Source organism: Neofelis nebulosa, chromosome 3 (assembly GCF_028018385.1).
Source record: "Neofelis nebulosa isolate mNeoNeb1 chromosome 3, mNeoNeb1.pri, whole genome shotgun sequence".
In the NCBI taxonomy this organism is placed as follows: Eukaryota; Metazoa; Chordata; class Mammalia; order Carnivora; family Felidae; genus Neofelis; species Neofelis nebulosa.
Window position 1 is genome coordinate 7,062,794 of NC_080784.1, and position 20,346 is coordinate 7,083,139.

The window sequence follows — 20,346 nt, forward strand, 5'->3', positions numbered from 1 at the left end:
TTTAAGCATTGGGAATTAAAGAAATTGTGTTTGTTGAATAAGGGAATAATTTGCTCTTTAAAAAAATAATAAATTCTGATTGGTAAATTTTGTTTTAATCGAAAAAATCCATAAACAAGATTTGAAACATTTGGTTAGTTCAGTGGCTCCCATAGACTGCCAACAAATTGCTAAGTCCAGAAGTATTATCAGTTTCTGGAGAGTGCCTTTTTTTCCCCTCAGACTTTGAAGAATATGTGTGGTTATAAGTATAAGGAAAAATAAATCTCTGAAAGCTTGACATGATAAAGTTGTTTCATTTACTTGTATAGATTGAAATATCTAAATCATGTAGGAACCCTCAAAGAAGGGCGGGGGGCAAGTTGTAAGTAATCAAATACAAGCCACCCAAACTAGAAAATTCACAGTAGTAGATTATGAAGTGGCCTAAAAGTAAAACTCAAGATAGGTCCTTTTACAAATCTTGACCCAGAATATGGCTTTGAACGAACGCTTCTTTAAAAGCCCGGTCTGCGTAAGGTGTCCTGGTCGTCTGCCTTGCAACGAGATCCGCGTCCTACTTCCAGGGCCTTCCCTGAGTCCCAGAGCCAGTGACTGTCGGCCGAAGGGAGGGCACAGAGGAAATGCCTGTCTCTCTCTTCTTCCTCCGCACTGAACAGTAGTGTGGAACAGAGACACTTCACAGGGAGGAAGATGCCCATGAGAAAACGCGGAGACCAAAAGAAAACAAACAAAGGAGATTGCAACCATGGGAAACTCAGAGTCCGTACTGCAAAGCTGGGTCCTGGCCAGGATGCACTTGGCAGTGGAGCAGGGAGGCTGGCAGGCGGCACTCAGGCTTTGGCAGAGGACGGCCAAGCAGGTGGATATCCGTCCCAGAAGGTGAGTGTGGCCGGCACTCACCCCCGGCACGATGAGCCGGAGCCCAAGCAGGACCCAAGTCTGGTGGGGAGCGGAGAACAAGCCAGGAAGGACGGCAGACCTACAGGCCGAGGTGGGAGGGCAGCTCAGAGCCTTACCCTGACCCCTCCCTACCTGACCAGCCCCAGGCCGTTCCTGCTGGCGGCCCCGGGGCTGAACGTGAGCAGCGGGAGGCAGCGGGAGGAAAGACCGGTGGGCCACCTACAGAGACTGCACGGAGAATGAGGGAACCTCCGCTGTAAGGCACAAGGCTCCTGTTTTCGCAGGGTGGCTCATTTGTTTTGGAATCGAAACTGCATTAGCCAAACTGATTTCCTTTCGTGGTTTATTTCTGCTTTCAAGCTTTTGAAGACTGCGACACTGTGCCATTCTTCTCTGGTAGACGGATCAGTCCAAGTCAAACACCACTCACTTATTACCACACGTGTCTTCTGAACTTGCAGTGTTGGAACAGTACATAGGCCTGTCCCCATGAAACCGGTTTCTATTCAGAGCCTCCTGGAGTATAATTCAGCCCTTCTTGTTCTTTAGAATCACCTGGGGAGATTTCCAAACTCCTGTTCCCCGGGCCACACCTCCTTTAATTAAGTCAGAATTTCTGGGATGGGGGCCCCCAGTGCTGTATTTTTTTTCACCTCCCCAAGTGGCTGCAGTATGCAGTCCAGATAGAGAACCACTGATAGAGTCCTTTCTCAGCCTAGAGAGAGGCTCCCACTAGAGTCACCTAGGGAGCCTTAGAAACCACTGGTGCTCAGGCCTCATGCCACCCCCACCCCCACCCCCACCCCACACAGGCTTAAGTTCTGACTTAATGGGCCCTTGCAACACCATCTTAAAAGCTTCCCAGGCCGTTCTCCTGTGCAGCCAGAACAAGAACCTGTCCTGAGGACACATACCTGCAACTCTGCCCAGTGGCCCTTTCCAAAATTTTGCTTAGAACCCCCCCACCTTTAACTTACACCGTGGCATTGCTCTAGTATTTTTTATAAGTTTACAATTTTGGGTTTGTTTTGTTTTGTTTTGTTTTTGTCACCTACCAGACCATTCCTCAAAGGATCAAATAAAACGTTCTGTAAGACCGAGAAGTTTTCTCAACTTGGGTATTTTATCATGATTTTTGAAAATGAGAATTAAAAGCAGTTGAGGTCCAAGTGTGGCTGGAGGGCAGATGTAGTTCTCGCTAGAACAGGCGGACGCCCCACCAGCACAGACCCCTGAAGAGGGAGGGAACCTACCGTGCTCGAGCTTTGACCTTTTCCTCTCAGTTGTTGAAAACTATGAGGCATGAAATGCAGATTTATGACTTTTGAAAAAAAAGTTATTTGTGGATTCCCAAGACGATTATGTTCCCATCCCTTACGTTGCCTTTAAAACTCAAGTGATGCTTTAAAAAAAATTTTAAAAATCTGAGTTTGGCACACACAGAGTCCTAACGTGGTCGTCCCAGGAGCGTTGGGTGCAAGTGAGGAGAAATGCCTTCTGCCCTCGCCTGAATTATCGTTTGTTACGGCGGACAGATAGCAGGGCTCATCTGCGTGTAAATTTGGGGGAAGCAAAGCCACGGTGATTCCCCTTCGGTGCGTATTATTTCGCTTTTTTACATAAAATGAGAAGCTGAGGAAAATGTCTGAGGAGAGGGAACCGCTTCACAGTGGACAGGCCTTTCCTTTCATCCCTTTTGACAACAACATGGATTTTATTTCTCCTGGGAGTTTCGATACTGAAGAAATGTCACCCATGCTTTGCCAGGCAGCCTGCCAGATGCTTGCTTCACCCGCCCCCTCCTCTGCCCTTACCTTTTTTTTTTTTTTTTTTTTTGGACAAATTCTTGGGAATCTGTCTTCAGTTTTACTTCCCAAACACTTTGAAACTATAGTGTGAGAGCCAATGCTGTTTATATGTCAGTTCTGTGTCAACTAAGTTACAAAAAATTAAAAAAAAAAAAAAAACCTAAAACCAGGGTGCCTGAGCAGCTCAGTCGGTTAAGCGTCTGACTCTTGGTTTCAGCTCAGGTCATGATCTCACGGTTGTTGGGTTCGAGCCCCACATCATGCTCTGCGCTGGCATCGCAGAGTCTGCTTGGGATTCTCTCTCTACCTTTCTCTGCCCCTCCCCCATGCGTGCCATCTCTGTCTCTTTTAAAATAAATAAACCAAAAAAAAAAAAAAAAAAAAATTTAAACCAGCGCTGAATACAGAAACCACGCTCCCGTGTCTGACAACATTCGTTTTTGCATGAGGCTTTTTTCTGCCAAGGACCATAAGAATTCTTGAAATCATTTGCACCATTTTTTACTGATCTTTAAAGTCTTCTTGCTTCAACATGTTCTGGGCTCCCTGTTGTCAGGCCGTTAAAAGTCGCATGCTTCCACTGGCCTTAAATGGATGCAGATGTGTGGAGTTGAGTTGCCTTTGGGTCTCATCCCATCTGTAGGAGCTGGGTGGGGACGGAGGCCACTCTGTCCTGTTCCCAGAGCTCTGACTGGGGAAATCTCAGACATGGGGCCACAGCTGCCTACCATCTAGACCGTTCTCCTCAGTTGGCTGATCACGTTGGGCATTGTCTAAGATTCTTGAAGGTATCTAGATCTAGATTGAGATATTTTGTTGTGAGGTGTGTATTTGGTGACAGGACAGCAAGGTGAAAGCTGTGGTCCACAGTAGATCTGGGGGGGCCATCTGCATCTCGCACCCAGAGACACTGAGATCGAACAGTCTTACCTAGCGCGAGATCGTGTAGCTACAGGCTGCAGGAGCCAGGACTCCACATGCAGTCTTTATAAATTTAGAAGCTCACGGTAGCAAAGAAATCGAGCTTGAATTTGACCTAGAGACATCTAATGAAGTTAGACCTCTCTGAAAGACAAAGGTGGCTCTAGAAGACCTCATTATCTTCAGATACATACTGTCAAAGGAACTGATGGATGTAAAACTATTTGCACTTAGAAATTCAGAGGCTGCTAGTCATTCCTGAGTCCTGCAGATCATAAATGTTAAGGCCGTATTTTGCGCAGCAAAGGGCATAGGCTCTGTGTGAGACAAATGGGGTTGGAATGCTTGGCCCTCCACACCAATATGGCGCCTTGGCCAAATTACTCTGAACCTCAGTTTTATCAGCTGAAAGTCATGGATAATAATGGTCTCTGCCTCACAGGATTTTTGTGATAACTAAAATTGGATACTTCATGGAATGTACCTAGAATACTTTAGCAAATGTGCTGCATGAAATGTTCAGTAATGTTAACAATTATTTAATATCTTAGTTGTTATTTCTAATAGCCGCTGCCTTCCTAATCATGATGAAAGGGACCACTAGCCATCAAGTTATACAAGCCAAAATCCTCAGAGTCCTACTCTCTGGGACTTTATTTGTGGGGGTGGGGTGGTGACTTTAGACATGGAGATTGGCCCCATGAAAGGAGAGAGTGTCTAGACAAAGGTAATAACATACCAGCAGCTATTGATTTAATAACTCCCTCAAAGCCAGGCATTATGTTTGGCATACATTTTTACTCTTCCAACATTTCTGCTAGGTAGATATCATGATTATTTCCACTTGCAGAAGCTGAGACTTGGGCCGCTCGGGGACTCGTCCCCGGCCACACATATCCAAAGCAACAGAGCTGGGATTTAGACCCCGCTTCTTCCTGGAGCCGAGGCCCACTCTGGCTTCACCGTATCCCTTGGCCTCTAGCACAGGCACCGTGGAGACGTGACCCAAGGGTTGTTATACGACTTGGTTAGTGGGGCTTTAGGGTGGCCAGGTAGAGGGAGAAATCAAAGGTGTTCCTAAAGTTTCAAGACCAGGTGATTGGGAGAGTAAGAGAAACAGAAACTGGGAGTCAGGTGAAGAAGGAAGATGATGGATATTGCAGATGCACTAGGTTAGATATCCTTGGACTTGTCCAACAGAGGTTGGGATGTGTGGCATGGACCTGAGTTAGTAACTAAGCTGTCACCTGATGGCTAGTCCTGTAGATTCAGCTTCCAGTTGACTATCTCTTTCTGTTTCTCTCTCTCTCTCTCTCTCTCTCTCTCTCTCTCTCTTTCTCTCTCTTTCTCTCTTTCTCTCTCTCTCACATGCACGCACACACACACACAAACCAAGATAGTTGCTGCAACAGATATTGATACACATATACCATAGTCTCCCTTTATCTGTGGGGACACATTCCCAAATGCCCTGTGGATGCCTCAAACCACAGATAGAATGGAACCCCATGTACAGTGTGTTTTTTCCTACGTATATGTACCTATGATAACGTTTCATTTATGTATTAGGCACAGTACACGATTAACAACAGTAATAAAAGCAATCACAGCAATATGCTGTAATAGAAGTTACCTGAATGTAGTCTTTCTTCTCTCTCAAAGCATCCTATCACTCACCCATCTTGTGATGCTGTGAGATGATAAAAGCCTAAGAGATGAGATGAAGTGAGGCGGGTGGTGTAGACGTAACATGGCGTTGGTCTACTACTGACCTTCTGGCCATTCACAGAGAGGAGGGTGGTCTGCTGTGGGACTGCAGTTGACCCCAGGCAACCGGAACTGTGGAAAGCAACCCTGTAGGTAGGGGGGTCCGGGGTGGGCTACTGTGCGCATGCATAGGTACAGCCCCCAGTTAGGTAGACAGTACCTGAGGTCTGTCCTCTAAAGATAATGGCCTACGCCCATTCACTCACGCATTTGTCGAGAGCCCCCAGCCCCTGGGCCACGTCCCTGGCGTAAATGGTACCAATGTAGGGAGGACACAGAAGCTGTGTGATCCCAGGGGAAGGACAGGTCCCCAGGGCCCATGGACTGCTCCCAGCTCTGGCTCCTTACCCTTCAGCTCTGTGACCTTCGGCAAGTTATTTCCTCTGGAAAACAGGGATAATGATAGTAACTACCCTGCAGAATTTTTATGACTATGAAATAAGTTAGTATTTATCAAACTCTTAGAACCGTGGCTGGCCCCTAAGAAGTGCTAAATGTTTATTAAAAGGATGATAGAGATTCGATTTAGCAGGGGAATAACATGGGCTTCCCTGAAGAGATGACGCGGAACCAAAATCCAGATGATGAGTAGGAGTTAGCTGATGAGCTAGGGACTGACCCGCCATCCAGGCAGAGGCAGCAGCGTGTTTGAAGGCCCTGTGGCCACAATGGAGCAGCAAGGACATTTGAGGCTGGAAGGAGACTGTTGAGTAGAGCAGAGAGGAAGGGGAGGATCACACCCGATTCAGCGGCAGATAACAGGAGGGGCTGGGTCATGGAAGGTCTTGTAGACCATTTAAGTTTTGTTTTTTCCCTCCGAGCAATGGGAAACTATTAGAGGGTTTTAGGAGGATATGCGTTCTATGTGCTAAGCAAAAGAAGCCAGATACAAACGGGTACGTACCACATGTCTCCATTTCTCTAGTTCAGTAGTCGAACAGAGCTCTGTCACCCATGACCAACCACACTCAAAATAGTGGCCCTCTCTGGCCGGAGGTGCCATCCCTGCGGAAGGGAAGGGGAGACCCTCTGGAGTGCTGGAAATGTGCAGGGTCTCGGTGGTGTCTATGGTTACCCAGGTGTACATATGGGCCATAAACTCAAGAGGAGTGTACTAGATGCACTTAGCCGTATGAGGGCACAAGAGCGGACCCCCGGCGGATCCCGACCCAGTTTGTAAGCTACTTCCATCACCCAGGACAGAAATAACTCCGACTTGGCTGGGGTGGTGATTGTACCCCTGCAGATAAGCAGATGGACCCGCAAGACTTGGTGATGAGTTGGGTGGAGAGGGTGCGGGGACCAGGGGGCTGGTTGCGTTTGCGGAGATTCTGCAAGCGGTATTATGTAATCGTCAGGAACACGACTCGCTGGGTTGGACTCCGAGCCCCTCCTCCTCCCAGCTGTGTGACCTCATGGCAGCTGGCCTGGTCCGCCTCGCTCTCCTGTATCAAGTGCGAGTGGCCAGCGTCCCTTTCGTGTGCTTGCTTCAAGGATTAAATGAGCTCATTCGTACCTTGCTTACCCGTCTGCTCACGGTGGGCACTTGGCAACTGTTAGCTACTGCTTAGAGGGAGCTGGCTTGGGAGTGAAGAGCATGAGTTGAGTCTTAGGTATGGCGGGTGCCCAGTGCCTGTTAATCATGCTCATCTTCCAGAAAGAGAGGCTGGCAGGCGGTCGGTTATAGGGTCCCAGATGCTGGAGGGAAGACCAGCGCTAAGTGGGGCATGTTGGGGGTCCGCTGGCAGGAAGACTCGAGCTGCATGGGGAGGTAGAGGAGAGCGGGCAGGGAGGGACTCTCAGGACCTGGGGCCGGGGAGGACGATGGGTGCAGGCCGAGGGAGAAAGCCAGGGCGACATGCCCCAGGGCCGGGGGGACCAGACGTCTCAGAGGGCGGGGACGCTGTCGTCAGTGGTGCCCAAGCTGCTGAGAACTGAGGCGGGATGCGGGTGCTCCTGTCAGGCGCCGTTCCCCGTGCCTTAACCGCGTGGCCGCGCCCACTCCTGTCCTGTCCCCACGCCCCTGGGCAGTGTCACCACTAGCCCCTGCTGCTCTGCAGCCCAGAGCGGCCCCCGACGGGGCAGAGTGGGATGTGCCTCGAGGCACTGTCCACGTTTTATCACAGTTGCTGTCCTCCCCGCCACCCCAGCCCCGTGCATCGCTCTCGGTTAAGTGTGTGGGAAGGTGAGGTCGAAACTCGCAGCAGAGGTCCTGGATTCCTCTTTTCCAGATCATTTGTTACACCGGGTGGCCTCAGGCCCCTCACTTCTCCAGGCCTCGATCCGCTTTTCGGGAAAGGGAAAGAGCTGGACGCAGCTAATCCCTCTTATTGCCAGAGTATTTCATCCTAAATGTACAGCTTCTAGACTTCGTGGCTGCAGCTGGGCTGCTCGCACTGAGCTGCGCGCCCCGACCTTTCCTGCCCTATGTTTGCTTACCCATAGGGCATTTAAGACATATCAGTAGTAAGCCAGCCGGTGTGTGAGTGCATAGAAGGGCTGCAGGGCACTGGAAAGGAAAGTTACTCTCGGTGCAAGGGCCGCTCTGGGCTCCCCCACGAGGCCCGGGAGGCCATCAGTCAGAGTCTGGGGAGTGCTGGCTACAGTCCTCTTAACCTCTCTGTGCCAGCTACTGACAGGAGCATCGGTCTGGTTACTAACCAGCTTGCCCCTCCCCGGCCTCACCCCTGTCCCCGCAGCCAGCCCAGCGCTCTGGGGAACCACCGCTCCCGCCACCCTGGCCAGAGCCCCTCGGAAGCCCCCCCTTCTTAGTCCTCTGCGTGCTGCCCGCCAGCAGCTCTGATCTTCTCGCCTTCCCGGCCCCCCTTAGACTCGCCCCCCCTTCTCGGCTCTGTCCGCGAGCCTGCTCCTTGACACCCTGCCCACAGCTTGCTGTTCCAGCACCACAGGAGTCCCTCCCAGTGCTACCTCTGCAGGGTCCATTCTAGCTTCGCTAGAGGTCACCTCCGCCCGGTCCCCCAGCCGGCCTGTCCTCTGCCCTCTCTCGTCTGTGCGTTTCCACCCCTTCCTCCTTCGGGGGTCGTACTGCTCTGTGGAACTTCCTCCCAGAGTGCCTACCCTCCCCGGTCTCTGCCCCTTTTGTTGGCCTTGTCCCTGCTGCCCTGATTCCTCCCCTCCGCCCCCGGGGAGGGAAGTCAGCCTGGGTTCCCTAGCTGGAGTAGAAGCTGCCCTGCAATCAGACTCCCAAACACAGTGCTCCACAGCGCCAGGCACTGCTCTAGGTGCCAGGGATGTGTCATTGAACAAAACGAAGATGGCTGCCCGTAGATTCTAGCATGAGAAACGGAATGAATTGTACATTACGTCAGGAGCCGATAAAATGGTGGCAAGAGAAAAAGTAGAATAAAGACGTTGGGATTTCGTGTAGGGCAGGTGGGGCAGGCCTCATGGAAATGGTGATGGCTGAGTAAAGACTTGCATGTGGCGAGAGGATTAGCCATGTGGACACTTGAAGGAGGAACATCCCAAGCAGAAGGGAAAGTCAGTGCAAAGGCCCTGAGGCGCGACTATTCTGGTGTGTTCAGGAACAGCAGACGGGCCTGGCGGGAACCGGAGTGAGCTAGGAGGAGTGTGCTAAGAGGCAAGTGGGAAGAAGCGTCATGCTGCCTCGTCAGGGGCTGCCGCTCTTCTGCATGAAACCAGCACCAGCATTCTGAGCAGAGAAGAGATGTGATCTGACTTAGTTTTTTTACGTTCTCTCTGCTCAGAAGAGTCTGTAAGGGGCACGGATTCAGATGTAGGACACCAGTTGAGAGGCGTTACCCCTGGAAAGAGGTGGGTGAGCTGGGCTTGGACTGGAGCACAGTGCATTTGCGGGGTGGCGCTCTCAGCTTGTGTTTTGGGCCCCGGCGCCTGGGAAGAGGCAGCGGCCGGGAGCTGAGCTGGAGACGGCTGCAGGTGGAGGCTGAGTTGAGGGGAGAAGGCTGGGTCAGGCGTCAGAGGTCTGTCAGACATCCAGGTGGGAGGCCGAGAGAGCACCTGGCCTGGGATTCTGGAAGGAGGGCTGAGCTGGAGACAATGCGGGCGGGCTTTGTGGGCTCACGGGGGCTGTGTGAGGCCCGGACGCTGGCTGAGGTCACCCGCAGGAAGGGGCGCCATGCTGAGTCGCGTGTCGCTGGAGCATTACAAGGTCAGGAAGAAGGGCAAGAGGTCCACGGCAGTGGCATCCCGGGGCGGGAGGGAGTTAGGGAAGGCAGGTCTTGGCAGCCAAGCACAGAGGGTGATGGGGTAGAGGGAGGGGCCGTGTGCCCAGCATCCTGCTCATCCTGCCAGAGGACTCGGCCCTGCGAGGTCTTGGTGGGAGGTGCGTGGACGACAGGGAGGAGGGGCAGGAGAGGTGGGCAGGGGCTGCCTTTTGATGTTGTGCCGGGAAGGGACACAGGAAGCAGGGGTGTCTGGAAGGCGTGGGAAGCACGGGAGGTGTGGAGGAGGAACAACCACACACTGTGCGCCATTGTGCATGCAGCACGTGGTTCTCCGCACGGAGGAGGAGACCACCAGTGACGGGGGGGACGCACGGCTTTAGAGGGACGGGCCGTCCGCAGTAACAGGTGCAGCTGCACCTCGGGGAACTGGCACAGGGTCCTTTCCGGATGTGACCGTCCTCAGTGACAGGAGGCCACAAGGAGGGTGACCCGCTGGAGCCCCGAGCAGGGTGAGAGCCGTCCGTCCAGGGCAGTGGGGCGGGCAGGGTGTAGAGTGCCAGGGAAGGGACTGCGTGAGGGGCCGCGCATGGGAGCAGCCAGGGCTGGCCCCCTCCAGCCTCAGCCCTTCCTGCCGTTTGGCAGGTGGACCAGGGCGCCTAATGGGTGAAGGGGTCGGGTGGGGGGGCGTGGGCTGTAAGCTTTGGAGGGGAGAGGGCATCTCAGGGGGGAGACTCGGGTTCCAGGGGTGAAGAAAAGCCCCTCAGGAAGGAGGGGTCCAGGGACTTGAGAGGACGGGTGTTCCAAGGACCACTCATGTGAGGGACAGTGAGCTGGGACAGCCACCAGGCAGCGAGAGGAAAGGCAATAGCAGGGAGGTTGATGGGCCAGGCTAACTGAGCAGGAAAGACTCGAAGCTGGGGGCCAGTTAGGGACGGAGAAGCTGGTTTGGAAACCCCAGAGAGGGTCAAGGACAGGTTTTCACTGCCAATCGAGGGGTTTGTGCAGAATTTCAGGAGTCACTAGGTTGTCTCGTTTGAAGACCTTGTCTTCTTAACAGTTGTGACATTTGCCCAAATCCCATCACAATTAAACAACACAACACTTTTTAATTTCCCAGGACCATAGACATTGTTTTCTGTCTCCAGTGCCAATGGCGACCAGTTCATTTTACCTCTCATGTGTTCAAGCCATTCAACATGGTCAGGTGTGGGCATTGACATTTTTAGAAGGTGAAACGTCTCGTTGTGTTTTGTGTTTCCGGTTGCCTTAGGGCCTACCTCTTCTGAAATGGTTGGCGCTAGCATCTGTTTTCTGAGGCGGCTCCTGGGGACTTCACCCCCAGGTGACTTACCGGGAGCCGCCTCATGTTCCTGGGGCTCCTCTGTCCCTCCCTCCCTCCCAGCGCCCCACAGAGGGAGACCGACGGGCGTCCTGATCCAGCCCCTTCTGCGCCCGTGTCTCGTGTGCCTGCCTTCCTGAGGAAAGCCCTCGGGGTGTGGCAAGCCTGCTTTGTGGGTCCATCCGATGTCGTGAGGGCAGGGCCAGCAAACCCAGGTGACCGTAGGTCCAAGGCCCGAATGCTCCATCAGCTTTATGGACTATGGAAGTTATTCTCATCTCCTCCAACACCTGTTTGTGTCTCCCAGTTGGTGTTGAACCGGGAGAAGAGAGAGGTACCATTTACTGAAAGTCTCAAAACCCCAGTGGCGAAGCTTTCCTACAAGCACCGTGCGTGGCTCTCTTACTGACTCTGGCGCTAGCCTGCCCCCATTATAATAGTAAGCGTCCAACGCAACAGGATTCCTGTTGAATTTGCCTTCTTGCTCCGTCCTGAATACACTTCCCCTTGCACTCGTCTTGTCCTGCCCTGCTTCATTTCTGGTTGGAATTACTGCAGCTCTTTCCTTTGAGTCTCCCTTTTTCTGATTTCCACATCTCCTTACTGTCTGCAGCGTGGTCTAACACGTGGATTTCGTGGCTCCCCATTAACTAGATAGTCTACTACTGTATAATCGTGACTAGTCTGGCCTCTGCTTATTCAGCCTCCTCACCTTGGAACAGATTTAAATGCTTTTAGAAAGTAAGTTTTTGGAGGCACCTGGGTGGCTCAGTCGGTTCAGCATCCCAGCTTTGGCTCAGGTCATGATCTCACGGTTCATGAGCCCATGTTGGGCTCTGTGCTGACAGCTCAGAGCCTGGAGCCTACTTTGGATTCTATGTGTATGTGTCTCTCTCAAAAATAAACATTAAGAAAAAATTTTTTTTAAGTTTTTGTTATTGTGGTCACCTGCCAACCCCCTCGTCCCTCACATGTTATCCTCAGTGATCCTGAACTATTTGTTCAAGCATGCATGATCTTTTGGACACTGTTGACCTGAAGCAACCCCACCATGTGTTTTTATGCAAGCAAACATCTTTGTACTCATTCTCCAAGCCAGAAGCTACCACTGTGAGGTCTAGTCAGGCTCTCGCTCCATGACATGACATGCTGTGTTGTAATTGTTAATACTGTACTTTCTAGAAAGTCCTGGAGAAGCAAACACTGTGTCCTTGCGTTTTCATGTCTATAGAACTTAGCCTGAGCCTCAGGTGAAGCGACAGACGGAGATGTGGGTTCAGCACCTCCACCCCAGGCTGCTTGGTGATGGGCAGTGGTAAGAGGATTTTGTGTCTCAAAGTGCAGGAAAGCTTTGCCAGGGTCTCTGATGTTGGATGTTGTCTCTCAAGCCTCGGTTTCTTTGTCTGTAGAGTGTGAGCCATGGTCACTGTGATCTCCCAGACCCTTCCCACTGCTGACGTTCTCTGCCTTTGTGCTGTATCGCCCATCACCCACGAGTTCCACAGTTGAACACTGGCTCGTTGTTTGGTTCTGCCCTCTTTGGTGTTAGTACCAAAGTATGAGGACAAACGGACACAGGGCTTCAGTGCCCTTCCCAGTCTGGCTGCCATGCCTGATAGAACACTTTGACGAGCTCAGCCTCCCACAGGGGACCATGAGAAGGGATGGGGGCACCTGGGTGGCGCAGTTGGTTAAGCGTCTGACTCTGGGTTTTGGCTCGGGTCCCGATCTCATGGTTTGTGAGATCCAGCCCCATGTCGGGCTCTGTGCTGACAGTGTGGAGCCTGCTTGGGATTCTCTCTCCTCTCTCTCTCTCAATAAATTGTCCTTGAAAGACAAATGGGATATAGGCAAATGTAGGACTGGAAAAGTTTATTTTTTAAATTTCTATTTTCTCTTTGACATGTTGTCATAGCATACAGTTCTGTGCTTGCCCACATATAGATTTGGATATCCGCCCTAAGCACGGGGCATTGAAACACATTACGGGATTATACAGCCTACACAGCCAACTAATACTACAACCCACCATGTATCATAAGACCCCTCCTATATATTATTGTTGCTAAAATGTAAGAAAGTGCAAGAGGTATGGCGTTATTTCATTTGTTGCACACCGTGTGGGACTAGGGATTTTATCCCTCTTTTACCTGTGAGGAACAGAGACCGTGAAGTCATGGAAAAGGCCAGGCCTTTGGGGCCTATTCCAACCTGATGCCACCACGTCCTGGGCATCATCGGGCGAACCGAAAACAAACCAACCTCCCTGAGCTTCTGGTTCTTCCAACGTAGAACCAGAGAATTTTGCTGTGAGAATTTCCTAATGATGGACTTGTGCCTCCTCTGTGCGTGGCTTGTGGGTACCTATGGAAACTGTCAGTGATTCAGAATAATCACCCAGGTGAGCTCTACCTGGAGGGAGAAGCAGATTTACTAATTGAAATCTAACACCCATGTCTGGAGTCAGCCGTCAACACCCTCCCAGCCATGAGGTAAATCACTGGGAGTCATGGAAGCTGGAAGCACTGGGGCACGGGCATTGCTCAGCTCTGTCAACAGTAGGGTCTGCCTTGTAAATAGAGTGGAAGGTTCTGAGCCGAAATCTGTTAAATCCGTACAGCTTTTTTTGGTGACGACACAAATGCAAAGGCAACCTTTTACAAAGCACAGTTCATACCTTTTTTGTTTCACTGACTTAAGACCCTTCCCTAGTAGTCCCTAATCCTTTACAACCCAGAGTTCAAATGAAGAGCTTGTGGCAGAAAAAGTTTTCTGTCTTCTGTCAGCCCTCTCTGTCTTTTTACCCACACACGCATGCAAGGTAAATGTTAATTTATGTAATGATTTTATGACTCCATGGGGAAAGTGGGAGCTCTTCTGAAATCCGCCCCGAATTCAAATGCACCCTGACTACTGACCCGTCCTGTTTTATCGTGGAGGCTAATTAAGCCTAGAGGAGTCCACTAATCCCCTTTCCTTCCATGATTTTTCAATAGATACCCTGGGCTTTGTAGGGAGAATTGAGTGCTTCATTGGAAAACTGCACTTTTTTAGACTGTGGTCACTTTTCCGGCTGTCTGATCGTGGCCCACACCGCCCCTAGCCTTTCCCAGCTCTGTGAGGCGGAATGACCGGCTGGTGGTGCAAATGAATCTTGTCTGTGGACAGGAGCTAAATCCTGTCCGGCGGAGGGAACGCCTCACCCCCATGGAAGAGCCAGTTTTTTGCATCAGTTGCCGGTCCTTCCCCATATACCCAATCTATGGATGTGTCAGTTCTCCTTGGAACCATTACAGCATTGGAGTTAGATAAAATGAACCAGTAAGAGAGTTATGATTCTCCAAAAAAATTAACAGCTTTTAGCAGGAAACTCCTAGGTCAATGTAGACAGACCTGGTTCTCTCTGAGGGTTTCTCTGAGTTAAGAACAGAAACGGCTCACCACAGTCAGCCCTGCAATGAGCTCCCCTTTGGCACCCACACCACCCCAACCCGTTTGTACAGTTGACAGCATCTGTCGCACACATTTGTTGAAAAGTGTGAAATGGAACGAGAATTTAGAACAAATTGCCAAGAACGGCTATTGCAAAAGGGCTTGAGAAGGTAAGGATAATGCACAGCACGTTAACTTTGAAAGTTGTGCGTTTGAGGCTTTTCTCCTCAACCGTGAACTAAGAGAAAGCCTTTCGGGGTAAGGTGGTGCGGTCGGAGGGCGTCCTCGGGCACCTACGGCATGCTCCGCTGCCCTCTTCGCTTTCTGTGCTGCTAGTAACCTTTTAATTCTCAGCTGGTTTTCAAGAATGTACCCATGGGGACAAAACTGTGCTTTGGGCCAGAGAGTCAAGTTGACTAGCCCTGGTCAGAATTCTTAAGGCAACAGCACATACAGCAGTAAACCAGTTTTACCATTGTGCCTTCAGAGTCAGAGTGTGGTCTCCAGGATAAGGCTACCCAGGAACTTGTGTCTACAGACTTGAGGAGACAATAGCCAGGGCAGTCTGTCCTCGGGGGCTACTGGGGAAGGATCGCATTCTGGAGACCTTCCGCTTCGAGAATGAGTATAGCTGAAAGCTCCATAACAAGGAGAACCCCGTGTCCTATCATATTTATAATATAAATAAAACTTGCCAATCACCGTTTCTATGGCAATGAACTCCTGTCCATGCGTGTCCTTATATACATCGAGGAGTGTATTCCTAGGATAAATTCCCAAATTAATTTTTAATTTTAAGTAACCTAAATCTTGATTAAGCTTTCCCAGAAATTATTTTACTTAGGATTAGAAAGTCAGCATGCACGTAGCCTCAATTATTTTGAGGAAAGAATAAGATCTTTGTAATTCTTTGCCTCCTTTAATTTCAAGCTGAATAAATAAATAAAAGGAAGTATTTTTCATATGTTGACTTTTGTATTACGTGCTTTACACTGAGGTCAGGGACTATGTCTTAATCCTCTCCGCTCCCCCAGCATCTTGCACGTGCCTGGTAGGGAGTAAGCACTCAACAAACGTGGGAGGGGAATGAAGAACCAAAGCAATCAGGTACTCAAGTCACATTCTAACCATGTGAAAGGTTTACACATGTCCTTTTCTATTGGGTTCAGTATGGGTTTGATTTACTGCTTATCCATATACCGAGATAGAGACTTGATCTTGCTTTGTTGTTGTTGTTAAGAAAAATCATCTCCTGGGGCACCTGGGTGGCTCAATTGGTTAGGCGTCCGACTTCTGCTCGGGTCACGTTCTCACCGTTTGTGGTTCGAGCCCTGCATCGGGCTCTGTGCTGACAGCTCGGAGCCTGGACCCTTCTTCGGATTCTGTGTCTCCCTCTCTCTCACTCTCTCTCTCTCTCTCTCTCTCTCTCAAAAATAAACATTTTTTAAAAAAAGAAGAAAAAAGAAAAATCATCTCCTGAATGTTTTTGTGCGTGAACATTGTACAAAGGTTAGAAAAACACATAGCAAACACTTAACAGGGGTTACCTCTGGTAGGTGGCAGGGGCCTGAGGACCAGCATCTGGATGCTTTGTGCTTCTGGAAACACAGATTAACAAAAGAGGAGTGTGAGGGAGGGAAAAAGGATAATTCCGGGTTTGGTCAATCCAGTGACTTAGAAACATGATCCAGGATCCAGGTCTTCCCACTTAGTTATTTTCAGCATGTTTTATGGCCTCAGGTGGCTTCAATAATTCCAGATATCCTATTATCACTATGACAGAGTCCAGCCAATAAGAGAGGTATTTTTGCTTATGCATTGGTTTATATCAGTGAAGAAAGACTGCCCTCAGCAGACTTCTTCTCAGATCCCATTGGCCATGATCAAGTCTAGTCCATGCTAGACCCAATCCTTTGAAAGGGAGATGAGATCACCATGATTTGCCTGGACCAATCCTGAGTCCTGCCTTGGTCTGGGAGGGGCACCTGTCTTGAACACATGGCCCTGCACAGATTAGCACCCCCCAAAAAGATCATGCCCAACCACTGAGGAGGACAGGAGAAGGATGAATTTGATTAACAGACAGCAGTGTGGAGAATTCGTTCTACTTTATACCCTTCTTTATCATTTCAATTACCAACTACTTTTATAATTAGGTTTTTTAATGCATGATTATGTCAAGCCTTAGTAAGATTATTTCTTGATCTGCAGTTACAATGCAACGCGGTCCAGTGACTCACCAAGTTTGGGGATTGTGGCTTGTTTCTTGCAGCTTGACTCACCATTTAGCCAAAGCTTGACAAGCTTCCACCTAAATGTCTTCTTCTCCAAAATTAAATGAAACCCTTTCTACCCCCTATCTCACAGGGAAGTTGGAAATTACTAAAAGCATTAAACAAAGTCATCACACATTGTGTGGATGCTGCACCACTTACCCAATCAGATGAAAGGAGTTATATGTCAGGTCTTACATTGCATAATTCAAAACTGGTGATGAGTAAAGATAATTGATTCCACAGCCATATTTAAGTGTACTGGGCAGATTGTGTTACTGTTGGGGCAACGTTTTTCATCAAGAAATTTCTTGTCTTAGTATGAAAACCTACTGGAAGAAGGTCAGTGATGAAAACTGAGGAAGGGGTCCTCTGCTGCCCTCCCACCTCCAGAGCCGGCCCCTCTCCGTGCTCAGGGGCTAGCCTCCAGCCACTGACAGGCAGGCATTTCCCTCCACACTGCCCCACGCAGGTTACGTCCCCCTGAGATGCTCCCCTCTATCCCTGTTCCCACATATCTGCGCTCCAAATCCTTAATTTCGCTGAGCCCACGTATCTGAAATGTTCAGTTCTGTCCTCAGGGAAATCGACTGATTAAAATACTCAAAATGTGGATGACAGTTCACCCTCAACATCTCCCACAGGGTAGCTACACTTAAAAAGAAGTCTTTATTAATCTGTAGTTAGTGAAATGTCTGTTTAGAATAAGCAGGCCTTCCACTGTCCCTTGGGTCAGCCAGCCGACCACAACTTTATCAGGACCAAAAGGAGAACAATTTAACATCCCTGTTTCTGAAAATGTTTCCCACTGTCTCCGATACTGCTCATCACCATTTCCACAATGACTCAGTGAAATAAGCCTCTAGATGCTTCCCACCCCACCCCCCTCAGCTTCATGTGTTGGGGATTAGCTCTGTCTGGGACCTCCACTCCGTGTTGCCTCCTTCCCCCTTTGCCAGCACTGCAGGGCCGGGTGCAGGGCTCCCAGGAGGTCCTGGTGAGAGTCACGTGCTGCAGGAGCCCCGAGGCACCTTGCGCTGGCTGGTGCTGGTCCAGGGCAGCCAGGCTGGCCTTCTAGAGGCTCCTGCTTTCCCTTCCACACCCTCCCAAAGAACGTGAATAGCATTTACAGGATGCAGGTGCTGTTCTCCACACTCAACAGTTGATTCCTTTTCAAGCTTTTGGTTTACAATTTGTAGTAATTCAAAACCTAAAATTTTTTTTGGGGGGGGGGGAGGAGGGCTATAAATTTGTTTACAGTTTTGCTTGCAAGCTGCTTCAGCAAATGTCAATTTTATCTGCTCGTTATCTGTCACTATCATTAAATGTCATTACCTCCCCTGGATCCTCGGAATTCAGAATTCAGCCGAGAATGCGCACCTTTCCATTCAGTCTTTTCTTCTCCCAAAAAAGGAAGGGAACTTGGCAGCTGAGCTGCCCTACGCGATGACATGATTCAGCGCCTTGGTAATCTTCCCTGTCTCTGCCCAACAGCTCTGCCGCCTGGAGCGCTACTTATCTGCGGGACAGTACCAGGGAACCCTGTTTGCCAACCAGCCTGTGATGTTCATCACCCCGGCCAGCAACCCCCCCAGAACCAAGCTATGGGAACTGGTCCTCCTCTGTGGGGGTCAGATCACGAGAATCCCACGCCAGGCCGGCATCTTCATCGGACCCTCCCAAGGAAAGAGGAGGGCGACCGTCAAGTATCTGTCAGAAACATGGATCTTAGGTAGGGATCAGCTCACGGGCATGGCGGGGCGGGTGCTTCTGAGCGCAGTAGCTGTTGGGGTCTGTGGTCCCAGGCACACAAATGGGCTTTTCTGGGGGAAGCCCGATGCCCACGCTCCCCTTCCCTGTAGCCGCGGGGCTTTTGGATGGACGTCTCAGCATCCAAGCATCTGCCTTTCACAGAATCCGCTAATGACTGTCGGTCTCAAGCCAACCCAGACACTCTCCTTTTTACTGTCGGCCAAAGCAGACTTCACCAGGACAGAGAGTCACCTAACTCACCTCACTAGCAAGTGTGAAAAAGGCCCAGCCTGCCCACAACGACCCCAGACCTTAAGGCCTGTCCACCCTCAGCTCAGATGGCCGCTCCCCGGGCCCTGGTCTTGCTCTGCTCCCAGAGCGGTGGGCCAGCACCCGGCTGCCAGGACCCGCTCCCCCCCCACCCCCCCCAGAGCATCACCCGCTTCTCCTGACACTCGTTTGTTCACCCGCTCAAAGAGCGGTGCAAAAGGAGCTACAGTTTTTATTTCAAAACCTAAGACAGGAAGCCAATGTGCACGTCTGGCTGTGCAGCATTCACAGTGCTGGACACGTGACTCCATTCGGAAGGGGAAGAGGTGCAGAGAAGCTCTCTTTCCAGGAGGCTGACGGTGTGGTGACGGGCGGGCTGTGTCTGGTACCCTGGCTCTGGTGGGGCGGGGGCGGTGTCCAGGAGAAGTAGGCCAAGCAGGAGTGGGAGGCGGGCTCCACCGGCAGCAAGGGGTCGGCGCAGGGGAGGCTGGGGCGGGCGGCGCTCGTGAGCTGATGGAGCTGGAGGTGCTGGGGTGCTCGGGGCCCCGCTCTGAGGATAAACCTTCTTGCTCTGGGTTTGATGAACGTACAGGCTTGCTGGGGCTCTCAGAGCAGGTCCTACAGAGGGGGACACTAGAACAACAGGGATTTCGTCTCTCGCAGCCGGGGGGCCGGAAGTCAGAGTTGGTTTCTCCTGAAACCTTTCCTTCTTCAGCCCTCACTGGTCCAATTCAGTGTCAGCACCTTGAGGCGGGATCCTCACCTGGCTTCTTGAGACCTGAGAAGTGCATTCTGTCCCCTGTCTTCCTCCTGCTTCCTCCTGTTTGCCCCCCTCATCTCTAAATTCCCAACTCCTGGCTTTCCTCACCCCTCCCAGGGAGCATCCCTTAACAGATAAGTAGATACTGTGTCCACATTTTATTCATAGATCACTACAGATATTTATGAATATCTTTTAAATGATTGATGGACATCCTTTGATATATTTTGAAAGTATGGCAATCGAGTAATTTTTTTTTTTTTTTTTTTTTTTTTTTTTTTTTTTTTTTTTTACTATCTGATGCAGAGTAATTTATCTTTTGCCTGGCAACTTATTTCAGAAAAAAAAAAAAATCTATGATTTTAGCTACAGTCCAAGAGCCAAGAGGCTGTTGACTCTTTTCTAAATGCCAAGAATATAACCTTCAAAACATCCTATGTTCTGAAACAGAGGTTCTTGTTTTGCTGTTTTTAGAAAAGTGCGTGTGTCAAAATGACACCAACTGGAAACCAGAATTTTGCTTTTTAGACAGCCGTCTCGTTCAGCTAACGGAACTGTGCACACGATGGCTATCAACAGTCCATATCAACAACTACTCTTTTCAGCATCGGCTGTGTACCGTGTGTACAGGGCCAGCGTCTGTGTCTGCATGATTAGTATTTCCAGGCTGGGGAGCTCTGTTGCCCCTTCCTGTTGCCTCGTGCACGGTCCAGCCGCCTGCTAGTTCCTCCGGTTGTTTGGCCCCTCTACCCCTCCGTGCGTGGGTTTTTAGTAGGCAGAGGTCTACCTGCTTGACCCCAGCGCTTAACCTTCACAAGGCCCTGTGGAATTCTCCGAGATTCAGAGCTGGAGCTAGGGGCCCGAGCCTCTTTCCTCTCCCATAATTCATGTCCTGTTTCTGATTTGTCATTGATTACACCATCTGCGCGTGCCCTTGGCAACTTCCGGGTATTGT

General features: G+C 50.4%; 1 protein-coding gene across 2 annotated transcripts in view; it reads left to right on the forward strand.

The window, feature by feature from the left end:
• The window catches only part of MCPH1 (microcephalin 1), a 273,841-nt gene that overhangs the window by 241,242 nt on the left and 12,253 nt on the right, over nt 1-20,346 (forward strand). For both annotated transcript variants that reach the window (XR_009258870.1, XM_058719856.1), the window contains exon 13: nt 18,104-18,341. Coding sequence is in view for 1 of the 2 variants with exons in the window: in XM_058719856.1 (XP_058575839.1) it covers nt 18,104-18,341 (238 nt within the window). In the remaining variant the exon portion in view is untranslated. The remainder of the gene's footprint in view (nt 1-18,103; nt 18,342-20,346) is intronic.